Source organism: Arvicanthis niloticus, chromosome 12, assembly GCF_011762505.2.
Source record: "Arvicanthis niloticus isolate mArvNil1 chromosome 12, mArvNil1.pat.X, whole genome shotgun sequence".
NCBI classification, from domain to species: domain Eukaryota; kingdom Metazoa; phylum Chordata; class Mammalia; order Rodentia; family Muridae; genus Arvicanthis; species Arvicanthis niloticus.
Window position 1 is genome coordinate 2,552,871 of NC_047669.1, and position 21,805 is coordinate 2,574,675.

The 21,805-nt window shown below is 40.4% G+C and overlaps 1 protein-coding gene across 3 annotated transcripts in view; it reads right to left on the reverse strand.

Annotated features, from left to right (window-relative positions):
- The window catches only part of LOC117717868 (sperm-associated antigen 6), a 62,621-nt gene extending 43,505 nt beyond the window's left edge, over positions 1 to 19,116 (reverse strand). The window contains exons 1-3 of one of the 3 annotated variants that reach the window (XM_034515318.2): positions 18,959 to 19,116; positions 18,784 to 18,879; positions 1,277 to 1,443 (exon numbers count right to left, since the gene is read on the reverse strand). In XM_034515318.2, coding sequence (XP_034371209.1) covers positions 1,277 to 1,443; positions 18,784 to 18,879; positions 18,959 to 18,983 — 288 coding nt within the window. In that variant the 5' untranslated portion in view covers positions 18,984 to 19,116. Of the gene's footprint in view, positions 1 to 1,276; positions 1,444 to 10,461; positions 10,554 to 18,783; positions 18,880 to 18,958 lie in introns of those variants that run through there. The other 2 variants (XM_076942524.1, XM_076942523.1) reach the window with 2 other exon arrangements.
- Between the last annotated feature and the right edge of the window lie 2,689 nt (positions 19,117 to 21,805).

Below are 21,805 nucleotides of genomic sequence, written 5' to 3' on the forward strand. Positions count from 1 at the left end.
CACATGCGGGTGCCCGTGGAGGACAGTCAACAAAGGACATACATTTGTGTTCCTGTGGAGGACAAAGTTCTCAGATCCCCTGGAGCTATCATTACAGATGGTTGTGAGCACCTGGCATGACGATAGAAACCAAGCTTGGGTCTTCTATAAGAGGAATGTGTGGTCTTAACCACTGAGCCATCTCTTCAGCCACTATCAAAATGGTTTTGGTAATCATAAATATCATAAATATCGTATTTATTAGTGCTGCATTCTGTTATGTAGAGTCAGTGCTTTGTTTATCTAGGCATTTGTTGGTAGCATTGGTCTGCTTCCATTCACAGACAGCTAAGTAGTGCTGTCTGAATACGTGCCACAGCATTTTAGTGCTTGTTGCTGTATGATGGGAAGTGGAGTTGCTTGATCAGATGGTAAATATACTGATCTTACTGCACTTTGCCAAGTTGTCACAGCAATGGTGCCATCTTACACACCTGCCAACAGCACATGAGGGTGTCGACACTTCCTCGTCATCACCAAGACTTGTTTTAGTTTTTATTATTTTTCTTGTGGACGTCTCAGTAGATATGAGGTGCTATCTCATTGAGGTTTTGATTCATATCTTTTCATGGCTAATGCTGTTGAGAGCCTTTTTATAACTTGTTGACTGTTTATAGAGTTTCTTTGGAACAATATCTATTCAAGCCCTTTGTCCACTTTTTAATTGAGCTGTTTCATTAGGCAAGTAGAAATTTAGTCAAGAAAAGTCGGTGTCTTACTCAGGTTAGATAAGCTAATGGATAGTCTAACAATGCCTAAATTCTTAACTATTATAAAAAAGAAAATGTAAACACTGTAGAGAAAAAAAATGCTGTATCACATGGGGTGGAACACTTCAAAATGTTTGTCCACTTAGTAAAAAAAATGACTTATCAAACTTTCCATTAAAGGAACTCTCTCTTCAGGAATTATTCTTTCCACTAGCCACCTTCATATAAAAAATTCAGAAAGAATGTGTTTATTTGCCTAGGATCTTTACACCCCTCTCTCTGGCAGGGCCTATAGCTCTCTTGAAAGGTCCCATGGACATACACACTACTTTATGTATCACAAAAGTTCTTCTACATCATCCCCATGTGTTAACAGTGACGGAGAAAGGCTGCTATCAAGTCCAAACCAAATCCAAAAAAAAAAAAAATCTAATCATTCTGAGACCTTCAAACCCACAACTGTGCCACACTTACCATATGTTTATCTAAAACCAAAAATATATAAATTATTTTTGAAAAATTCTTACATTTTGTTCTGCCAATGAATAAACAAGTTGTGGAAGAATGTCGCCCTTCACAACTGCTTCTGCTAAGTCGTCATTGTAATTGGCCAGTCTCCCCAGAGCCAAAGCTGCTGTCTGTTGAATTGTTGGGACCACATCCAGAAGAAGTGGCCTTAGCAAAGACATTACACCTGAGTTATGAAAAACAGAAATCAGCAAAATTCTTATGAGGAAAAAAACAGAAAATGGGAGCTAGAGGGGTTCTCAGTGGTTAGAGCACTTGCTGCTCTTGCAGGAGACCTGCATTAAGCTCCCAACAACCACATGGCAGCTTACAAATAACTGTCTGTGACTTCAGTTCCAGGGGATCTGACACCCTCTCCTGGCCTCCTCAAAAACCATGCATACACAATATACATACATACATACATACATACATACATACAAAACATTTATATACATAAAATAAGGCATGTTTTTGAAACATGATTTAGCACATACACACAAAAAAAATAAGGGAAAAGATCAGCAAAAAACTAACATGTGAAAGCCAGACACTACAGTGTATATCTGTAATCTCAGTGTTTGGAAGACTGAAGAGGAATAATCAATCGCAAGTTCAAAGGTAGCCTAGGTTGCAAAGGGAAACCCTGCTGAATATAGAGATACAAACTGGTATCAAATTGGGCAAGACACAAAATCATGAAACTTTAAAATATATTAATGAACTCATGACCCTCCTGCTGCCACATGGTCAGTATGTCCTACTAACATGTGCCACAGTAATGGTTTGCATCAGAATATCCCCAGAGGCTCATGTACTTGAGCATTTAGTTCCCAGTTGAAGTGGTTTAGGAGGTTTGGCCATGTTTGAGGAAGTACATCACTGGAGTGGGTTTAAAGAGGAAAAAATACCTTCACCACTTCCAGTTCTTTCTCTCTGCTTCTTGGTTGTAGTTCAATATGTGAGCTCCAGTTACAGTCATCATTCAAGCTGCTTGCCATCCTACCTCTCCACGACAGACTCATAGCCCTCTTCATCTTGTAAATTGGCTTACAGTGTTTAACACAACATTTGATACAATCATCGTAACTAAATGTCTGCCACTTGCCCTCCTTCCCTCCTTCCAGAGCCCCCTACAGACAGACCCTTCAGCTTCATGCTGCTAACCCCATCTATTTCTACCAAGACACCTTTCTCCTTCCCATAGCAATAAACATGAAGCCTAGGCTCCCACCAGCCACTCTACCCACTCCTTCCATCTACACTCATCCCTGCTTTGCAAACCCAGCTCCTGATCCACACAGAAGTAGCAGGCTTGTTCTACAAACTTCACCCATCCTATTGACTCAAAAAACACCCCTCTACAGCAAGGGACACAAAACCAACACAAGCTACTCCAATCACCCCCACCCCTGCCTAAGGCCCCTGTGTCCCACACCTGACTTACTGCCCCCAGGATCACATTGCTAACCTATCCATTCCAGATGAGCTCCGGTGTCCTTTCATCTACAGGCAGAGAACCTAGACTCCCACCAACCCCTCCAATACTATATTTGTGTACTTGTTATGGGACCTAACCATTTGAAGTTAAGTCATTGATAGTGTTTACTGGTACATGAATCTTAGCTCTGTTTTGTTGAGCAGGTATTTCATATTCTGTTTCCAACTTTTAAAGTGGTTGACCAACTGTATGAGGTCTAGGATTAAGTCTTTTGACAATTCAGAGTTGATGACTTCCTGAGGACCACCCCTCTCCAGCAAGGGTCAATAGACCCACAATGGTAACCCTAATCATTTCCCTATCTCTACAACCTGACTGGGACCACTGTCCCCAATCTGCCTGATGGTTCTCTCCTACATCTCTATGCTTCAGGTGGAATCCTAGGCTCACATTACCAATTACACAAGCAACAGCTATCCTGATCACCTCCCTCCAGATTTCCAGACTAGCTGTAAAAATCATCTTATTTTACAGAAGGGATGCTCCTAAGCTTAGAAACCTTACTTGTCTCAAGATAGCAGAGAATACTTTGGGTTACCCAGGCAAGCATCAACACTGAATTGCTGAAAGACTAAGTCCTAAGTCCCATTTCAGTTGTTCAACTACCTTAAAAGTTGGAAAACATCTGAAACATCTTCTCAATAAAGCAGAGGCAAGATTTACATACCAATAAATACTACCAATAACTTACCTCCAAATGCCTAGGTCCCATAAAAATACACAAATATGAATAACCAAAACAATAAGTCTCAACAAAAAATTAGTACTCCCATAGTAACATCCTCAAGAAAGATGACATGGATGATGTACAAGACAATGAATTCAAACTAGCAGGAATAAACATGATCAAGGAACTCAAAAAATATATGAATAACTGCTGCAATAAAGATCAGTGGGTGGTAGTGATGCACATCTTTAATCCAAGCATTCTGGAGGCAGAAAGAGAAGGATCTCTAAGTTTGAGGCCATCCTGGTCAGTAGGGCAACAAGTCAGGGCTACCTAGAGACACTCTGTCTTAAAAAATAAAAACAAACAAACAAACAAAAACACAAGCAGTTGAATGTATAATTAAACCAACTCAAAATACAAAAAAAAAAATAGAATTGAGAGAATCTTAAGAAAAGTCCAAATTAAATAAAATGTGAAATTAAAAATTTAAGAAGTCAGCAGATCCCGGGCGGCAGCTCTGCCCCCAATCTCACAGAACCCAGAGGAAGCAGGGATCCCAGGAGCTCTAACCCGGGCAGTATCTTAGGCAAGCAGACAGCAATGCCGGCCCCAAACAGTGAGTAACTGAGACCCACAAGGACCCAGGAAGTCACTCCAGGCCTGGAGCACTGAGCAGATCTTGGGCTCCAGCTCTTACCCCAGTAGTAACACCCACCCAACACAGTTCTAATACAGCTCCAGTCAGAGACAGTGAGTGCAGGTAGCACTAAGGAGATCCAGATGGCAAAAGGCAAGCGCAAGAACATAAGCATCAGCAACCCAGGGTACTTGGCATCATTAGAACCTAGTTCTCCCACACAAGAAAGTCCTGAATTCCCCATATCACTAGGAAAACAAGATTCAGATTTAAAATCACTTCCAATGATGATGATAGAGGACTTTAAGAAGGACATAAATAACACTCTCTAATTCTCAAAGAATTTGAGGAGAACACGGGAAAACAGGTAGAAGCCCTTAAAGTGGAAACACAAAAATCCCTTAAAGAATTACAAGAGACAGCGAACCAGCAGTGGTGCAGCCCTTAAGGCGTCGCCTGCAGAGGGCGCAGGTCCCTCCGCATGTGTGCGTGCGTGAGCGCGCGCGCCCGTGCTCGCTCTCGCTCTCTCTTTCTCTCTCTCTCTCTCTCTCTCTCTCTCTCTCTCTCTCTCTCTCTCTCTCTCTGTGTGTGTGTGTGTGTGTGTGTGTGTGTGTGTGTGTGTGTGTGTGTGTGTTCGAATCCCGCTCACTCCCGCCTGCCTCCTCCTGCGTCTCGTGGGGAAAAAAAAAAAAAAGAATTACAAGAGAACACAACCAAATAGGTGAAGGAATTGAACAAAACCATCCTCCAGGACATAACAATGGAAGTAGAAACAATAAAGATATCACAAAGGGAGTCTACCCTGGAGATAGAAAACCTAGGAAAGAAATCAGGAGTCACAGACACAAGCATCACCAACAGAACACAAGAGATAGAAGAGAGAATCTCAGGTGCAGAAGATACCATAGAAAACATTGACACAACTGTCAAAGAAAACGTGAAATGCAAAAAGTTCTTAACACAAAATATCCAGGAAATCCAGGACACAATGAGAAGACCAAACCTAAGGATAATAGATGAGAGTGAAGATTCCCAACTTAAAGGGCCAATAAATACCTTCAACAAAATTATAGAAGAAAACTTCCCTAACCTAAAGAACGAGATGCCCATAAACATACAAGAAGCCTACAGAATGCCAAATAGACTAGACCAGAAAAGAAATGTCTCCCATCACATAATAATCAAAACACCAAGTGCACAAAACAAAGAAAGAATATTAAATGCAGTAAGGGAAAAAGGCCAAGTAACATATAAAGGCAGACCTATCAGAATTACACCAGACTTCTCACCAGATACTATAAAAGTGAGAAGATGCTGGACAGATGTCATACAGACCCTAAGAGAACACAAATGCCAGCCCAGGCTACTATACCCAGCAAAATTCTCAATTACCATAGATGGAGAAACCAAGATATTCCACGACAAAACCAAATTTACACAATATCTTTCCACAAAGCCAGCATTACAAAGGATAATAGCAAGAAAGCTCCAATACAAGGAGGGAAATTATACCCTAGAAAGAGCAAGAAAGTAACCCTCTTCCAACAAATCCAAAAGAAGATAGTGACACAAAGATAATTTCACCTCTAATAACAAAAATAACAGGAAGCAACAATCACTGTTCCTTAATATCTCTTAACATCAATGGACTCAATTCCCCAATTAAAAGACATAGGCTAATGGGCTGGATACAGGACCCAGCATTTTGCTGCATACAGAAAACCCGTCTCAGTGACAAAGACAGACTCTACCTTAGAGTAAAAGGCAGGAAAACAATTTTTCAAGCAAATGGCCCTAAGAAACAAGCTGGAGTAGCCATTCTAAAATCTCCAGCCCGAGAACACAAAGGTGGGGACTCATGGCTCCACCTGTATAGGTAGTTGAGGGTGGCCTTGCCAGGCATCGGTGGAAGTGGACAGCATTGGTACCTGAAAGTTTGGATTCCCTAGTGTTGGGGAATTTCAAGAGCAGGGAGGTGGGAATGAGAGGATGGTGGGAGCACACCCTCATAGTAATTGGAGGAGGGGGGATGGGGTAAGGGGTTAGGCATCAGTGGAAGTGGAGGGCCTTGGTGCCTGAAAGTTTGGATTCCCTAGTGTTGGGGAATTTGAGAAGGAATTGAGCAGGGAGGTGAAAATGGGAGGATGGTGGGAGCACACCCTCATAGAAACTCCCAGAATTATAGGGATTAGACATGACAGGGGCAGGCTTCCAGAAGACTAGATTCCAGAATTCAAACCAAAAAAGTATCTTGATTGGTTTTGAGAAATTGGTTTTGAGAATTGTATATTGCAGAATACACAGCCTTGGTGTATCTACTCATCAAGTGAGCTGAGCAGACCTGCTCGAACCTCTGATGTCCTGGAATTCCAGCTGGATGCAGTGAAGACACAGAAGTCAGAGGCTTATCAATTTACTCTTCCCCCCGCCCCTCTTCTAATATCTCAATGCCCATAATCAGCTTGAAGAAGTTAATGAAAAGTCGGTGCCCCTATTCCCTGGGCTTGGGGACTGAGGTGGTTAATATTAGGCTGTCTTTCTAAGGGAAAGTAGTGGTTTTGTTGGAACAGGGAGGGTTAGCTAGGATTTATTGCATAGCCATAACCTATTCATTGAAATATGTATAATTATTATTTTATGAGGTTCCATTTGTCTATTGTTTATCTTAGAGAATAAGTCATTGGTGTTCTGTTCAGGAAATTTTTCCCTGTGCCCATGTATTCAAGGTTCTTCCCCCATTTTTTTCTTCCATTAGTTTCAGTGTATCTGGTTTTATGTGGAGGTCCTTGATCCACTTGGATTTGAGCTTTGTACAAGGAGATAAGAATGGTTCGATTTGCATTCTTCTACATGCTGACTGCCAGTTGAACCAGCACCATTTGTTGAAACAGTGCTGTCTTTTTTCCACTGGATGGTTTTAGCTCTTTTGTCAAAGATCAAGTGACTGTAGGTGTGTGGGTTCACTTCTGGGTCTTCAATTCTATTCCATTGATCTTCTTGCCTGTCTATGTATCAATACCACCTGAGTTTATCGTTAGGGTGTTTTCTATATTTTATTTAGAAATAGCTGAGAGGAATTAACAGACAACAGTCCAGATTGCCTTACATGGATAGTTGGTTTTCAAAACATGAGAAGTCCACAGAGTTGACATTATAAACATTTCTGTATTAATGTTCATTTTGATTAGAGACCTGTCTGCTCCTGACAGCTTCCTGTCTTAGATTCTAAGAAGAAATTGAGCATCTTTGGAGTTACTCCAGTTGTGGTGAGACAGCCACTAGACAAGAATTGCCTCTTTTCATCTACAGACAAATCACTGTCCAGAAAAGGACACACTTGCAGAATAGTTGAAAATGGAACTAGGAAACAAACAAGCATAAATACTCTAGTATCTGATAAAATAATCGTCAAACACAAACTAATCAAAAACATATAAGGAAAACACTGTATACTTATTAAAGGAAAACTCTACCACCTATGCACCAAACACAAGAACACACAATTTCATAAAGGAAACACTGTTAGGTTTAAAACTACAGATTAACTCTAACACAGTAATAGTGGATAATTCAAACACTCTGCTATCCACAATACATAGATCATTTGAGGGAAAACTAAAGAAAGTTTGGAATTAAATGACATCATAAGTCTAATAGAACCAACAGGCATCTACAGAGACCAAATATTAAAGAATACTTTGTCTTCTCAGCAGCATCCCATAGAACTTTCTTCAAAATAGAGTACATATTAGGAGAAAAAAAAGTCTCAACAAACATAGAAAAACTGAAATATCACCCCTGGGTTTAAGCTAAGAGTCAACAATAGAAATAACAGAAAGTACACAAACTCATGGAAGCTGAATGACATGTGTCAAGAAAGAAATCAAGAGGGAATTTTTTCACTTCATAGAATTAAATCAAAATAAAAAATATAACACACCAAAATCTGTGGCACTCAAGGCAGTCTTAAGAAAAAATATTCAGTACTGAGTGCCTAATAAAATTAAAGACCTCAGATTAATAACTTAATGATATACCTGAAGGCTTTAGATAAACAAGAACAATCAACACACAGGAAAAAGTAGATGGAAAAGATAATCAAAAGCAGAGCTGAAATTAATGAAATAGAAATGAAAAATACAATCAATGAAACAAGTAGTTATTGCTTTAAAAAGATTAACAATACTGACAAAACTTCAGCCAAATTAACCAAAGAAAAGAGAATCAAAATTAATAAAATCAGAGATTTTAAAAGGAAATATAGCAGATAATGAGCAAATTCAGAAAATCATAATGACATACTTTAAAATCTATATTCCAACAAACTGGAAAATCTAAAAGAAATAGATATTTAAACATATATAACCTACCTAATTTAAATCAAGATGAAATCAATATCTTAAATAGACCACTAACATCCATTGAGATAAGAAGGCAGTAATTTTAAAAGGAGGGGGGTGGCTTGACAGATTCTGTGCAGAATTATACCAGACCTTCAAAGAACTACTACCAATATACTCTACAAAATAAAAAAGAAATAACATTTCCAAATTCCTTTTATAAAGTCTCTATTACTCTTATATCAAAATCAAAGATCCAACCAAAAAAGAAAACTATAGGTCAATATCTTTGTACAAACAAAAATGCAAAAGAAATCTCAATAAATATTTGCAAAATGAATTCAAGATTGCACCAAAGAAAGATTATGGATCATGATTAATTTGACTTCATCCTGGCGATACAGGGATATTTCAAAATATGAAAATCAATAAGCATAATCCACCAGCTAAACAGACTAAAGGACAGAAACCACAAAGTCATCACATTGGGTGCAGAATGAGCCTTTAAAATTAAAAATAAATCCTGATTAAAAGTACTGGAGAAAATACAGATACAGTTGATGTATCTCAACATAATAGGGCACCCACATTCAATAGCATCCTTAGTGGAGAAAAACTAAACCTTTCCACTAAAATGAACAAGATAATGATACTCACTTTCCCACCTCTTGTTCAACACAGTACCTGAAGAACTAGCTACAGTGATAAGGTGAAGGGCATAAAGGGAATACAAATAGGCAAGGAAAAAGTCAAATTATATTTATTTAAATATATGATTCTATGTATGAAAGACCTTAAAGTGGTTCTCAACCTGTGGGTTGTGACCCCTTTTGGCAAACCTCTAGCTCCAAAATCTTCCACAGTATGAGTCATAACAGTAACAAAATTATAGTTATAAGTAGCAACAAAAATAATTTTATGGCTGGGGGTCACCACAACATGACGAACTGTATTAAAGGACTGCAGCTTTAGGAATGACGAGAGCCTCTCCCCTAAAGACTCCTCCAGCAACCCCATGTAGAAATAATTCAGCAAGGTATCAGGTTATAAGATTAATGCACAAAAATCAGCCGTCTTATATACAAGTGCCAAACATTAAGAAAGAAAAAGAAACAAGGAAACAAGAACGTTCACAGTAGCCTCAAAAATAACAAATATCCCCTGAGGAGTAAACCAACCTTGGTGTGAAACTAGCTATGGACCCTTGCAGCCCTCCTTTCTAGCCCATGCCCATTCCTTTGGGACAGCCCCTAAGACCTAAAGACACTTCCACCTGAGGCGCTCGATGGCCACACCTATTCTTCATTCTCACACTAACAACATGTTTGTGGGTACCCCTCCTCCAACTTCAACTCCATTCACTGAAGACTCCAACCCAGGCTTGACTCAGACCCAAGGTTCACCAGGCCCTTTCATCCTTGTCTCTCCAGACCTCTCCACACCACTTGCAGGATCCCCTCTTTCCACCACACCCTCAGCTCCCTGGGGACCCCTCCTCTTGATGTGAACCTTTAGCACTGACTCCGCTCTGAGGTTTTCTTCCTAGAGCATCTGTTTCTGTTGCACACTGACCTGCAGAAATGCTCTCCAGCAGGCAACCCAATCCAGTATCTGTGGAGTAGAATGCCGAGTCCTTGGGGCGTTTGCGAGTGGTATAGCTGGGTCACAGGGAAGATTTTTTTTTAGATTTTTGAGAATTCTCTACACTGATTACCAAAGTGGCTGTACCAGTGTGCAGTTCCCAAAATCAGTGAATGAGGGCTGCAGATTGCTTTGTTTTTCTTTGCCATTCTGACAGGGATAAAATCATCTTTATGAAAATTGTTTGCATTTCCCTGGTTGCTAGGATTGAAGAACACTCTTAAAGATATTTCTTAGCGATTTTTTTTTCTTCTTTTGAGAACTCTTTGTTTCTGTTTTAGGCCCGTTTTTCAAAGGGGGTCAATCCCTTTTTTTTTTTTTTTTTTTTTTTTTTTTTTTTTTTGATTCTTTGGGTTTTTGTGGGTTTTTTGAGTTTTTTATATAATCAGGATACCAAGCCTCTGCCAGATAGGTACCTGCCAAGGGTGCTCTGCCATTCATGGACTTCCTCTCCAGTTGGTTGACTGTTGTTCACCTGTGCAGAAGCGTTCTCACTTTATGAGGTCTCACTTGTCAGTCTTTGGACAGATGAAGATGTCCTTCCCTACACATACAGCATGTAGGGAGCAGCCTGCGTTTTCTCTTCAGTGTTTCTCTTCTGTTTCACATCTCTTTGATTCATTTGGAGATGATTTTTGTGCAAGTGAAAGATAAAGGTCTAATTTCATTCCCCCACGTAGGCACCAGCTTTCCCAGCCCCATTTGGTGAAGATGCTTTCTTTTCTGAGCTTCAGTTTTTAGCATCTTTCTCAAGTATTGTTCAGAACTTCAATTTTGTTGCACTAGTCTTCGTGTCTATTTTTGTACTGAGGGACTATTGTTCTTATTACTATGGGTCTATAATGTGCCTTAAGTTCAGGAATGGTAATCACTCCAACACTGCTATTTTTACTCTGGATTGTTTTGACTATCAGGGGTTTTTGTGGTTTCATGTGAATTTTAGGATGGGTTTTTTTTTTTCAATTTCTGTGAAGAATTAGTTGGGGATTTTGATTGGGATAGTACTGAATCTGTAAATAGATTTTAACAAGATGGTCATTTTCACAATATTAATTCTACAACTACATGAACATGGGATGTCTTTCCATTTCCTAGTGCCTTTCTTTGTCTCTTCAGAGGTTTAAGGTTTTCTTTGTAGACATCCTTCTCTTCCTTGGTTAGGTTTATTCCTAGACAGCTGATTATTTTGGGGACTATTGTAAATGGTCTCCTCCTTTGTACATCTGTTGTTGATGTATAAAAAAACTATTGATTTGTGCAAGTTGATTCTGTATCCTCCAGCACTGCCAAATTTGTGTATTGCTTCTAGAATTTTTCTGATAGAATTTGGGATCTCTAATGAATAATAATATGCCATCTGAAAAGAGTGATAGCTTTACTTCTTTTTCCCATCTGCATCGCTTTGTGTCTACTGCTTTCTTGCTCCAGCTAGGGAAGTACCAGCACAATATTGAAAAGGAGTGGAAGAGAACATCCCCATCTTGCTCCTCACTTCTCTAGAATTGCTCCAACCCTTCTCTGTTTAGGATGTCGTCTGGGGGTTTCTCATATGTTGCTTTTATTGTGTTGAAGTTTGTTCCCTCTAGTCCTAAATTCTATAGGACTTTTATCATGAAGATATATTGAATTTTGTTAAATGCTTTTTTTGCATCTACTGAGATGATCATGTAATTTTTTTCTTTGGGCCAATTTATGTGATGTATTGCATTTATTGACTTGCATATGTTGAATCATCTCTGCATTTCAGGGATAAACTTAACTTGGTCATTGTGAATAATCTTTTGTTTTCTTTGTTGAGTTTGCAAGTATTTGGTTAAGCATATTTGAGTATATGTCCATCTTGGATATTTATTTATAGCCTCTCTCTCTCTCTCTCTCTCTCTCTCTCTCTCTCTCTCTCTCTCTCTCTCTGTGTGTGTGTGTGTGTGTGTGTGTGTGTGTGTGTGTGTGTGTTTTATGTATTTACTTGGTATTGGTATTACAGAGATATTGGCTCCATAGAAGGAATCTGGTAGTGCTCTATTTCAAATTTTTTAAAATCATTTAAAGAGGACTGTATGTGAATCTCCTATAAAGATGTGTTAGACTTCTGTGGGGAGCTGACAGAAGGCGGCTATCATCCTTGCAGCCATCTTGAGCCATATATCCTGACAAGAGACTTGCTTGCAATAGCCTACAACAGCTGAGCACACTCTGATGACATCTTGTTTTAGATACCCAGGATCTTCCCTTGGGTGTGTGAGACTTAAAGGTGTGATTTAACGATAAGACCTAAGGGCGTGACTTAAGGGTGTGACTTAGAGGTGTGGCTTAGAAATGAGACATATAAAAGGCAAGAGGCTGACAGAAGAAATTATTAAGTATTAGGCACTTATAGTAGGCACTTGAGACTCGAGACAGGCAACTATTATTAGACACTTGGGATTAGACACTAGTACTCGAGACTGAGACTTGGAAAAAGAACTTGGAACTTGGAAAGTACTCAAGACTTAGACTTAGAACTAGGAACTAGGGACTAGGAACCCAAGACTTGGGACTTGGACTAGGAAGAGAGACTGAAGAATAAACGGGATTGAATCACACTCTGTCTGGTCTCCATTCTTCACGTCCATCCTCACTCTCTCTCTTGCTGAACCCTGACCCGAAGACTGGAGCAGCTTGGGGCAGTGCAATTTAGCCCCCAAGGCTTTTGGCAGTGCAGGTTCCAATATTGATAGAGCAGTCCCTGACATTTTTGGCCCCCAAGTGTGGGGCAGAGCGGTCTGCAACATTTTGGTGCCTAACGTGGGGCAGCTTGGGCACAACAGACTTCTACCGCAAGTCCATCTGGCCCTGTTAGTGTTTTTAGCTGGAAGGCTTTTTATTAATGTTTTGATCTCTTTGTTAGAGATCTCTTGAGGTTGTTGACTACTTATTAGTTTAATTTAGGTTTTCCAACTTAACAGAGTTTAGGCTTTTAAACGAGTCCCTTAATACTTTTGTGTTTCTTCAGTGTCTACTGCAGTGCTTCCCTGTTCATTTCAGATTCGGATCATTTTAGTCCTCTTTTTTTTTTTTTTCATTTGGCCCAAGAGTCTGTTAAATTTTTTTTAATCTTCCCAAGAACCAGATCTTAGATTTGTTGATTTGTGCACGTGTGTGTGTGTGTGTGTGTGTGTGTGTGTGTGTGTGTGTGTGTGCAAGTGCAAGCTGCTTTCTTTGTTTTGATCTCACTGATTTCTGCTCTGCTTTTTATTATTTCTTGCCACTTGCTGGGTTTGTATTTGGTTTGTTCACTTTTTTCAAATTTTTGACATCATCATTAAATCATTTGTTCTCACTGGTTTTTAGTATGGGCACTTAGGGCCATGCATCTCCCTACACTTTCGGTGTGTTCCAGAGGCTGACTGCATTGTTCTCATTTTCATTTAAGGACAGCAATTCTTGATGTTTTTCTTTGACCCACACATCATGCAGTAATGAGTCCTACAATCGACATGAGTTTGTGTTTACTAGAGATTTGTTTGCTGTCAATTTTAGGTTTTGTTGCATGGTGGTCAGATAGAATACAAGAAGGTATTTCAATCTCTTTCAATTTTAAAGATTTGTTTTATGTCTAAGGATGTGTTCTATTCTTGATAAACTCCCATGTGCTACTGAGTATCTCATGTATTCTGTAGTGTTTGTAGATATCTGTTGAGACCATTTGATGTACAATGTCAAGTAATTCTGAGGTGTTTTGTTTTGTGCAGATGACCTATTGTTGAAAGTGGCATGTTGAAAGCATTGACTATTAATAGTGTTAATCTGTTACTTTAAATCAGTAGTGCATTTTATTTATTAAATTGGGGGCATATATGTTTAGGATGTTAATGTTTTACTGGTTAACTGTTCCTTTGATTAGAATGAAGTGACCCTCCTTATCTCTTCTGATTAGTTTTAGTTTGAAGTCTATTTTGTCAGAATAGTGATGCCCGCTTGCTTCCTGTCCCACCTGATTGGAGTACTTTTGTCTATCCTTTTACTCCAAGGCAATGCTTATCTCTAAAGCTAAGATGTCTTCTTTGTAAGCAGCAGATGGATAAATTTTTGTTTCTTGATCTCTTCAGTCTGTATCTGTGAGAACTGAGACCACTGTTATTTACTATTTATGTTTGTACTATTGAAATATGTACTAATTGTTGTCAATGTGCTGTTGATTTTTGTGTTTTCCATGTTACTTTGTATTTTAATAATTATGGCTTTGTGTTTCTTTCAGTGGTCTTTTCTATGTTCACTTCTCTCTTCAGCCTAAAATAATGCTGCTTGTGTTTTCTTTAGGTTTGGTTTGTTGACTATAAGCCTTTTCAGCTGTTTATATCATAGAGATATACCCACTCTTTCAACCATGACAGATAGCTTTAGGGGAGTGTATTAGTCTAGAGTGTCCATCATAGTCTCTTAGGACTGGAGATGCATTGCTCCAGGCTCTTCTGACTTTCAAGGTTTCTATTAAGAAATCAGCTGTGATCTCATGGGTTTTCTTTACTATGTGACTTGTGTTTTTCTCTTGCAATATTCAATACACTTTGTTGTGTGCGCTTAGTTTTTAGCTATGATGTGCAGTGGGGATTTTTCTGCTCTTGTCTATTTCATGTTCTCTATGCTGCTTGTAGCTGTATGGGTGTGTCTTTCCTGAATTTGAGGAAGTTTTCTTCTGAGATCTTTGTTAAAGTTTTGGTTTATACCATTAGCTCAGGATTCTTCTCCCTTATCTATGCCTATAATTCAAAGGTTTGTTTTGTTGTTGTTTGGTTGGCTGGTTGGTTTTTGTTTTTCATGGTGTCCCACATTTCTTGTATGTCCCTTTCCAGTGCTTTTAATTTTTTTATACTCCTTATTTTGCTTCAGTCCCCTACTTTAAGTCCCAACATTCTTTCTTATGCTTAATACATTCTAACTGTAAGGCTTTCTGCATTTTCTACTTGAGTTGTAGCATTTTCTAATCCCATCTGTATTTCATCTTACATTCTCTCCCGTATTTCTATCTCTTTATTAAATTTTATTCTGAAGTCCTGGGTTATCTTTGTTATTTCTATCAGTCTCCTGTTTGTTATTTCCTTGAGAGTCACTCAGGCATTTATTCTCCTTAATTTTCCTCCTTGATTTCATTGAGCTGTCTCTTTGTGTCTCCTTTAAACTCTTCAAATTCTTTGAGGAAGTTTGTGATTGTTCTTTTATATTCCATGTCCTGGGGCTAATCTAGGTAACTCTCATGGGCAATCAATTCTACAAGACAGGAAGGTTTTGCAAAGAAGAGACAGGCTTTCATATTGTTGGTATTTTTGCAATGAGATCTGGGAATGTGGACTTCTTTCATTAGTTCAGATTCTGTGATAGACAGATCAGGCTGGAAAAGAAGATAGGATATGGGGGCATGTCGGGCTTACAGTCTGAAAATGACTTGAGAGGAATAAAGCCAAGTGCCAGAGGACTGGTACACAGAATTGATTCCTGGTCCAAGCCTGGAGTGTGGGGGTTGATAAGGATGGATGGAAAGTGGTGATGGTGTAAGAGAGTCCTGTGTGTTGAAGAATAATGTAGCATTTTGACTGGGCCGATAACCTGTAGTGAGACACAGAGACTTTTAGAAAAAACTTACTACTACTATTCTGTTAAAAACACATAATATTAAACAAACTCCTAATGGCTTATCATTATATCCATAGACTAAGGCATCTCTCAAAGCTCATCAGAGAATCTTGTGACCAACACAGTAGATAGTGACCAACACAGATCTACAAATGGTCAAGGTGAAGGAAAATTAGGGACTAAAAATGTTAATGCATAAATAGAACATGCATACTGCACTCCCTTTTCCAAAGGCTCGGGGGTCACTGAAGGGAAGGGAGCAGAAAGATCATAAGAGCCAGAGGTGTACAGATACAAGGAAGCAGTCTCTTCTTGACACAGAAGAGTAGTTATCTATGTGAACTCACAGTGATTGTGACAGCATGCATAAGACCTGTCTTCCCCGGGGATGAGTCCCTGGATTAGTTACCCAGTACCAAGCCATCAGCCCTAGAAACCAAGGCATGCAGCTGATACTGAATGGACTTAACAGATTATATTTATGTGTTTATTCATTTATATGTATATGTAACAACAAGTAAGAAGAGGTTGTAAATTTAGGAGGCAGGAGAGACAGAAACAGGAGGAGATCATGGGAGAAAATTGATGTGATTAAAATGTAAAATTCACTCATAAACTACACATTTGTTCTGTGGACATCCTGAAGACTGTCCATACACACAAACACAGAGAATAAAGAAAATTCATCTACATAAAACATCTGCAAAACAAAATAAATTTTAAACAAAATTTTTAAAGTTTATTTTATTTGTAACTCTGTGTGTGTGTGTGTGTGTGTGTGTGTGTGTGTGTGTGTGTGCGCATGCATGAGTGCAGGTGCCCATGGAGGTTAAAGGCCTGGATCCCCTGGAGCTGGAGTTACAGGTGGTTGTGAGTTACTTTGGCCTGGCTGCTGGGAATCAAGCTCAGATTATCAGGAAGAACAGTACACGCTAATGGCTGAGCCCTCTCTCCAGCTCCAAAACAACCAATTCTTTAATGACAAAATCTTAGAAATTGGCATTAGTTCAGTGGCTGCTAGGGTGGAGTACAGAAGGAGGTAGGTGTGATCCTGTATACTGACCTAAGTGATCTATCCTGAGTATAATGGCGGTGAGCACACAGGAGATGAGAGTATATATAGTGAAATACACACAAGACAATACGACTGGGGAAACATAAATGGAAGTAATCAATGTCTGTCAGTATTGGCATCATAACTGTAGTAACAATAAACTTTTGAAATTTGTCACTAGGGAATTAAATGGAGGGCAAAAGGCACATGAATCTATACTTATCTCAATTTTTTTTAATTAAAGATAAAAAATCTTTTCTCAAATTCTAAAAGCTTCCTTTGCCATCTCTACAGGGTTGTAGGAGCCAAAGGGGTCAAGGCCTCAGAACACAGCCCACAAAATCAACTAAGCAGGGCTCACAGGGGCTCACAGAGACTGAAGAAACAATCACAGACCCTATATGGTCTCTCTGAATATACTGGTGTTCTTGGTGTAGCTTGGTATTCTTGTGGGATTCCTAACAGCATGGGGGGAGGGAGGGTCTCTGGCTCTTTTGCCTGCTTTTAGGACTTTTTCCTCCCAGGTTGCCTTGCTCAGTCTTGGTCTGAGGGTCTGTGTCTAGTCTTATTGTAACTTGTTATGCAATTCAGTTAATATCCCTAAGAGACCTGGGCTTCTTTTTTTTTTCTTTTTAAGGGAAACAGAAGAGGATATAGGGGAGCAGAGAGAGGGAAGGGGAAGACTGGGAGGAGTATAGGGAGGGAAAACTGTGGTCAGGATGTAAATGTTTGACAAGAGAATAAAAAATTTAAAAAATAAAGAAAATATCCAAGAATAAATACCAAAATCCAAAGGACAAAACAAAAGGTACAAGGTGTTTAAGTTAGTTTTGGCAGTGGTGGCACACACCTTTGATCCCAGCTGTCATAGTTGGGAGGTAAAGTCAGGAGGATGTCTGTGAGTTCCAGGCCATCCTAGTCTACAGAGTGAGTTCCAGGACAGCAGAGACTACACAGAGAAAACCTGTCTCAAGAAAGGAAGGAAGAAAGAAGGAAGGAAGGAAGGGAGGGAGGGAGGGAGGGAGGGAGGGAGGGAGGGAGGGAGGGAGGGAGGGAGGGAGGGAGGAAGGGGAGAGAGAAAGGAAGAAGAAAAGAAACAAAATATCCTATAAACTAAAGGTTTCTTAAAACAAAATAGTGAGAGCAATCTCATAGTTCAGTTAGTAGCTCATGTTTGATCTGGGCAAATGAAACTCCGACCTCCTCCTTCTCTCCTCCTCCCTCTGCCTCTTCTCACAAGCCTTTTCTTCTTCCCCCTCTCCCTTCCCCACCCTCTCTTCCTCTCTGTCCTCCCTGCTTCTCTCTCCTCCCGTCTTCCCCTCTCTTATTTCTCTACCTTCCTCTTTCTCTTCCCCACTTTTCCCACTCCTCAATTTAAAGGGTAGATTTAGAGCATCATAAGGATTTTACAAAAAACCATGTCTTTACCTACTTACAATCTAGGAGCATAACATTACGGTTTCACGACACAGTAAAACCAAAAGTAGAATTTTTCTGTTTTAAGGATGCCTAAGATGGTCAAAAGGGGGCAATAGAGAGTAAGGACATGAACTAATGAGTAAAGTGCTTTAAGGACCCTGGTTTGGATGCCCAGCACCCACAAAAAGGGGGAAGCATGGTGGCAGCTGCCCCCTGTAACCCCCTCCCCGTGCATGGGGGGTTGCTAACAACCAAGTCTTGCAGAAATGGCAGAGTTCAGATTCAGTGAGAGAGCCTGTGTGAAGAAGACATAATGAATCTGACAACCTGCCTGATTTCATGAGACCCTCCCCACCCCCCAAGAGGACTGGAGATTGTACAGGAGGAACTTGGACTCACCAGGCCCACACACTCACAAAAACAACAACAAAACAAAAGAACGAGAAAAACCTCTGCAGGTAAGGAACCCAAGAGGACAGCAGCTGAGGGGTACAGGTAGAGCTGATGGGAGTCAGGGGATGGAAGAGGCCAGGGCCCAGGGGAGAGGAGATTAGGGTGCGGTGGCAGGGGGCGTGGCAAATTAGGGACAGCGAGGTTAGTGACTGTGAGAGTCAGCAGCTGAGACAGGTGGACAAGGCGTGGGGTGCAGATTCACCTGCATTCTGCAGCGTTTCGATGTTTTGGGGTCTGGTCGCCAGCTCCGCCACCATCTGCACGAATTGCGTCCTGGCTTTCTGGTACTGCTCGAATACTGAGGAGAGAGACCCAGTGAAAGTGTCCTGTGGCCCAAGGCGCCAACCCTCCCGAGTGCCCGTCTGCCTTTGCCATACCTTGCAGCACCTGCCGCTGGCTCATGGCGCCGCACCCGCCGCACTCAGGTGCAGGTGCTGGGCAGATACCAGGACCTCCACCACCGCTGGGCAGGACTGGGATCCGTTCCTCTGTGTATACATCTCCAGGGCAACAGACCGCAACCGGATACAACCGCCAGCAAAGGTCGTGACGTCACGGCTAGGGTGCGGAAGGTTGGTGCACTCTATCACCCGCTTACCGCGTCCACCCGCCTGGGGTGGTGAGGGTGTCTCTTCGGTGGGCGACTGTCAGAAGACATGGTCCTCTACACACCGACCCAGAGTGGCTGGTGTGGCGCCTACAGATGTGGGCACCACACACAGTCAAGAACAACTAAGCATATAACCACCGCTATAATCTGGTCGATACAGTATTGTCAAAGCAACCTTAACACAGTGTTTTGTTTCAGGTGTATCCCTGATACACGTCACATTTTTAGTTTCCGGATCTCTGAAAACTCACAACAACCGTATACTTAATTGCGCTAAAGAGTAGGGAAAGGATTAGAACAAATAATGAAATTAGTATCCTACAGTCCAGGGTTACTCTTAATAACTTTTTGACCTGCATTTCCTTGGATATTTTGTTTTAAAGTTGAGCTTCATTTTGTGGCCGAGTGACATTTCCAAAATGGGATGGAGACTATATCTTGAACTCAAAGAAACCCAGTTCCTTTTTCTTACTACTAAAAAGGGTATCCTTTGAAAGTTTCATACCAATACAAAATGAAACAATTTTTTTAATGTAACGATCTTTAAACCAGGTACAGTAGTCCCTCACACAGTGTCTTAAACTGGCCTTGATCAAATTTCAGACATATTTCAGGCTAAATGTACTTTAAACAAAAAGGTTGTTTGAAGTTCTTTGCATTCTCACACAGGGGAACAGCTGGAGGGTTGGGTGGTGGTGTGGCTGTGGGTATGTGGATGGGTGTTTGAGACAATCTCTCCCTACATAGCCATGGATGGCCTGGAATTCACTATGTAAGCCTGGCTGGCTTTGAACTCAGGGAGATCTATCTGCCTCGACCTCCTGATTGCCACCATGCTTAGCTAAGCAGAACAACTCTTAACTGAGAAAGTCTCCGTTACTTTTAACAGTCTATGCATTACACTTACTCTACCATTGGTTTCTACCTTCTCTTTTTGAAAGCTACCAAACATTTCAGTAATGTGTGTCTACTTTAAATATCTATCTGACATGACAGCTTCACCAAATGTCAAGTGGGCAGATAGCACCCACTGCTGCAGTGTGCTGACAAGCCCAGCTGTCTTGCCCAACAGAGGGGGGCAGGTGTGTTTACCTGGTTCTTGTCTTTGGAATCCTCTACAATAATTTTTTAAGATTTCACCCACACCTTTAACCCCAGCACTTGGGAGGCAGAGGCAGGCAGATTTCTGAGGCCAGCCTGGTCTACAGAGTGAGTTCCAGGACAGCCAGGGATACACAGAGAAACCCTGTCTCAAAAAAAAAAAAAAAAAAAAAAAAAAAAGAATCTCACCCATATCTGAGCTGTCTTGATAAAGTGCTGGTATTTGATGGTGCTCCAGAGTAGTTGGGACTCGAAAGAAAGCAATGTGGTAGCCTTTTTTCCCAGGACTCTCCAGAAATGCTCCTTGTCTTCCAATTATGAAGTTCACATGCTGATACTAGACCTTTGCTTGACTCTAAGGAATAAGTTTCACAGTGAGCTCACATTTCCTTACTGAATTCTTTAAAATAAAAGTTGTTGGTTGGTCCCATTTAGAGACATAGGAGTAAAGAGTTAAAAATTGCAAATGGATCCTCATAATTATATTTTCAGTTCCTTGTTGCATTATGAGAAAAAAATCCACTTTAAACTAAAAGGTCTTTAGCTGGGCATGGTGGCAGGCCTTTAATCAGAGGCAGGTGAATCTCTGTGAGTTCCAGTACAGCCAGGGCTGTTACACAGAGAAACCCTGTCTTGAAACATAAATAAATAAATAAATAAATAAATAAATAAATGGTCCTATGATTTTATTTCTGTCTTTAAACAAGCTGTCCTTCTAAGCTACTGTCCCTGCTATTTGTGGGGGGTAAGATCTAATAACATAAACATAATACAGTCTACTTGTGGCCACAGAGTTTAAAAACATACATTCAAATGGTATGCAAATGTTTTAAATTACAGATCTTGAACATGTCATTATCATCAGTTAAATTTATTGTCCCTGATAAAACTTGTTATAGGATGCCTTCTTCATTTCTGAAAAAGCAGAAGGATTCTGAGTTCAAATTTGACTCAGTTAGGTGTTCTGTTGCACCATGATCAAAAGCAACTTGGGGAGGAAAAGTTTTATTTTGACTTACACTATCAGGTAATAGCTGGCCAACGAGAGAAGTCAGGACAGGAACACAAACAGAGCAGACCCTGGAAGCAGGAGCTGATGCAGCGGCAGCTTAGTCACTTTCTTTCAGCTCCTAGGATCACTAGACCGAGAGAGGCACCACTCTCAGTGACCTGGACCTTCCCACAACAATCATCAATCAAGAAAATATGCCCAGGCTTGCCCACAGGCCAGTCTGGTGTGGCCATGTTCCTGACTGATGTTTCCTCTTCCTAAATGTCTCTGGCTTGTGTTAAGATGACATAAAACTACACACACAAACGTCACCCTTGGTGAGTTCAAAGTTAGCCAGAGCTACATGAGACCATCTCAAAACAATCAAATTTTTGCTATTTATTCTAAATGTCTTTTTTAACTTTAGTATATTTATTTATTTAGTGTGTGTCTATGTGTGTGTCTGTGTGTGTCTGTGTGTGTGTGTCTGTGTGTGTCTGTGTGTGTCTGTGTGTGTCTGTG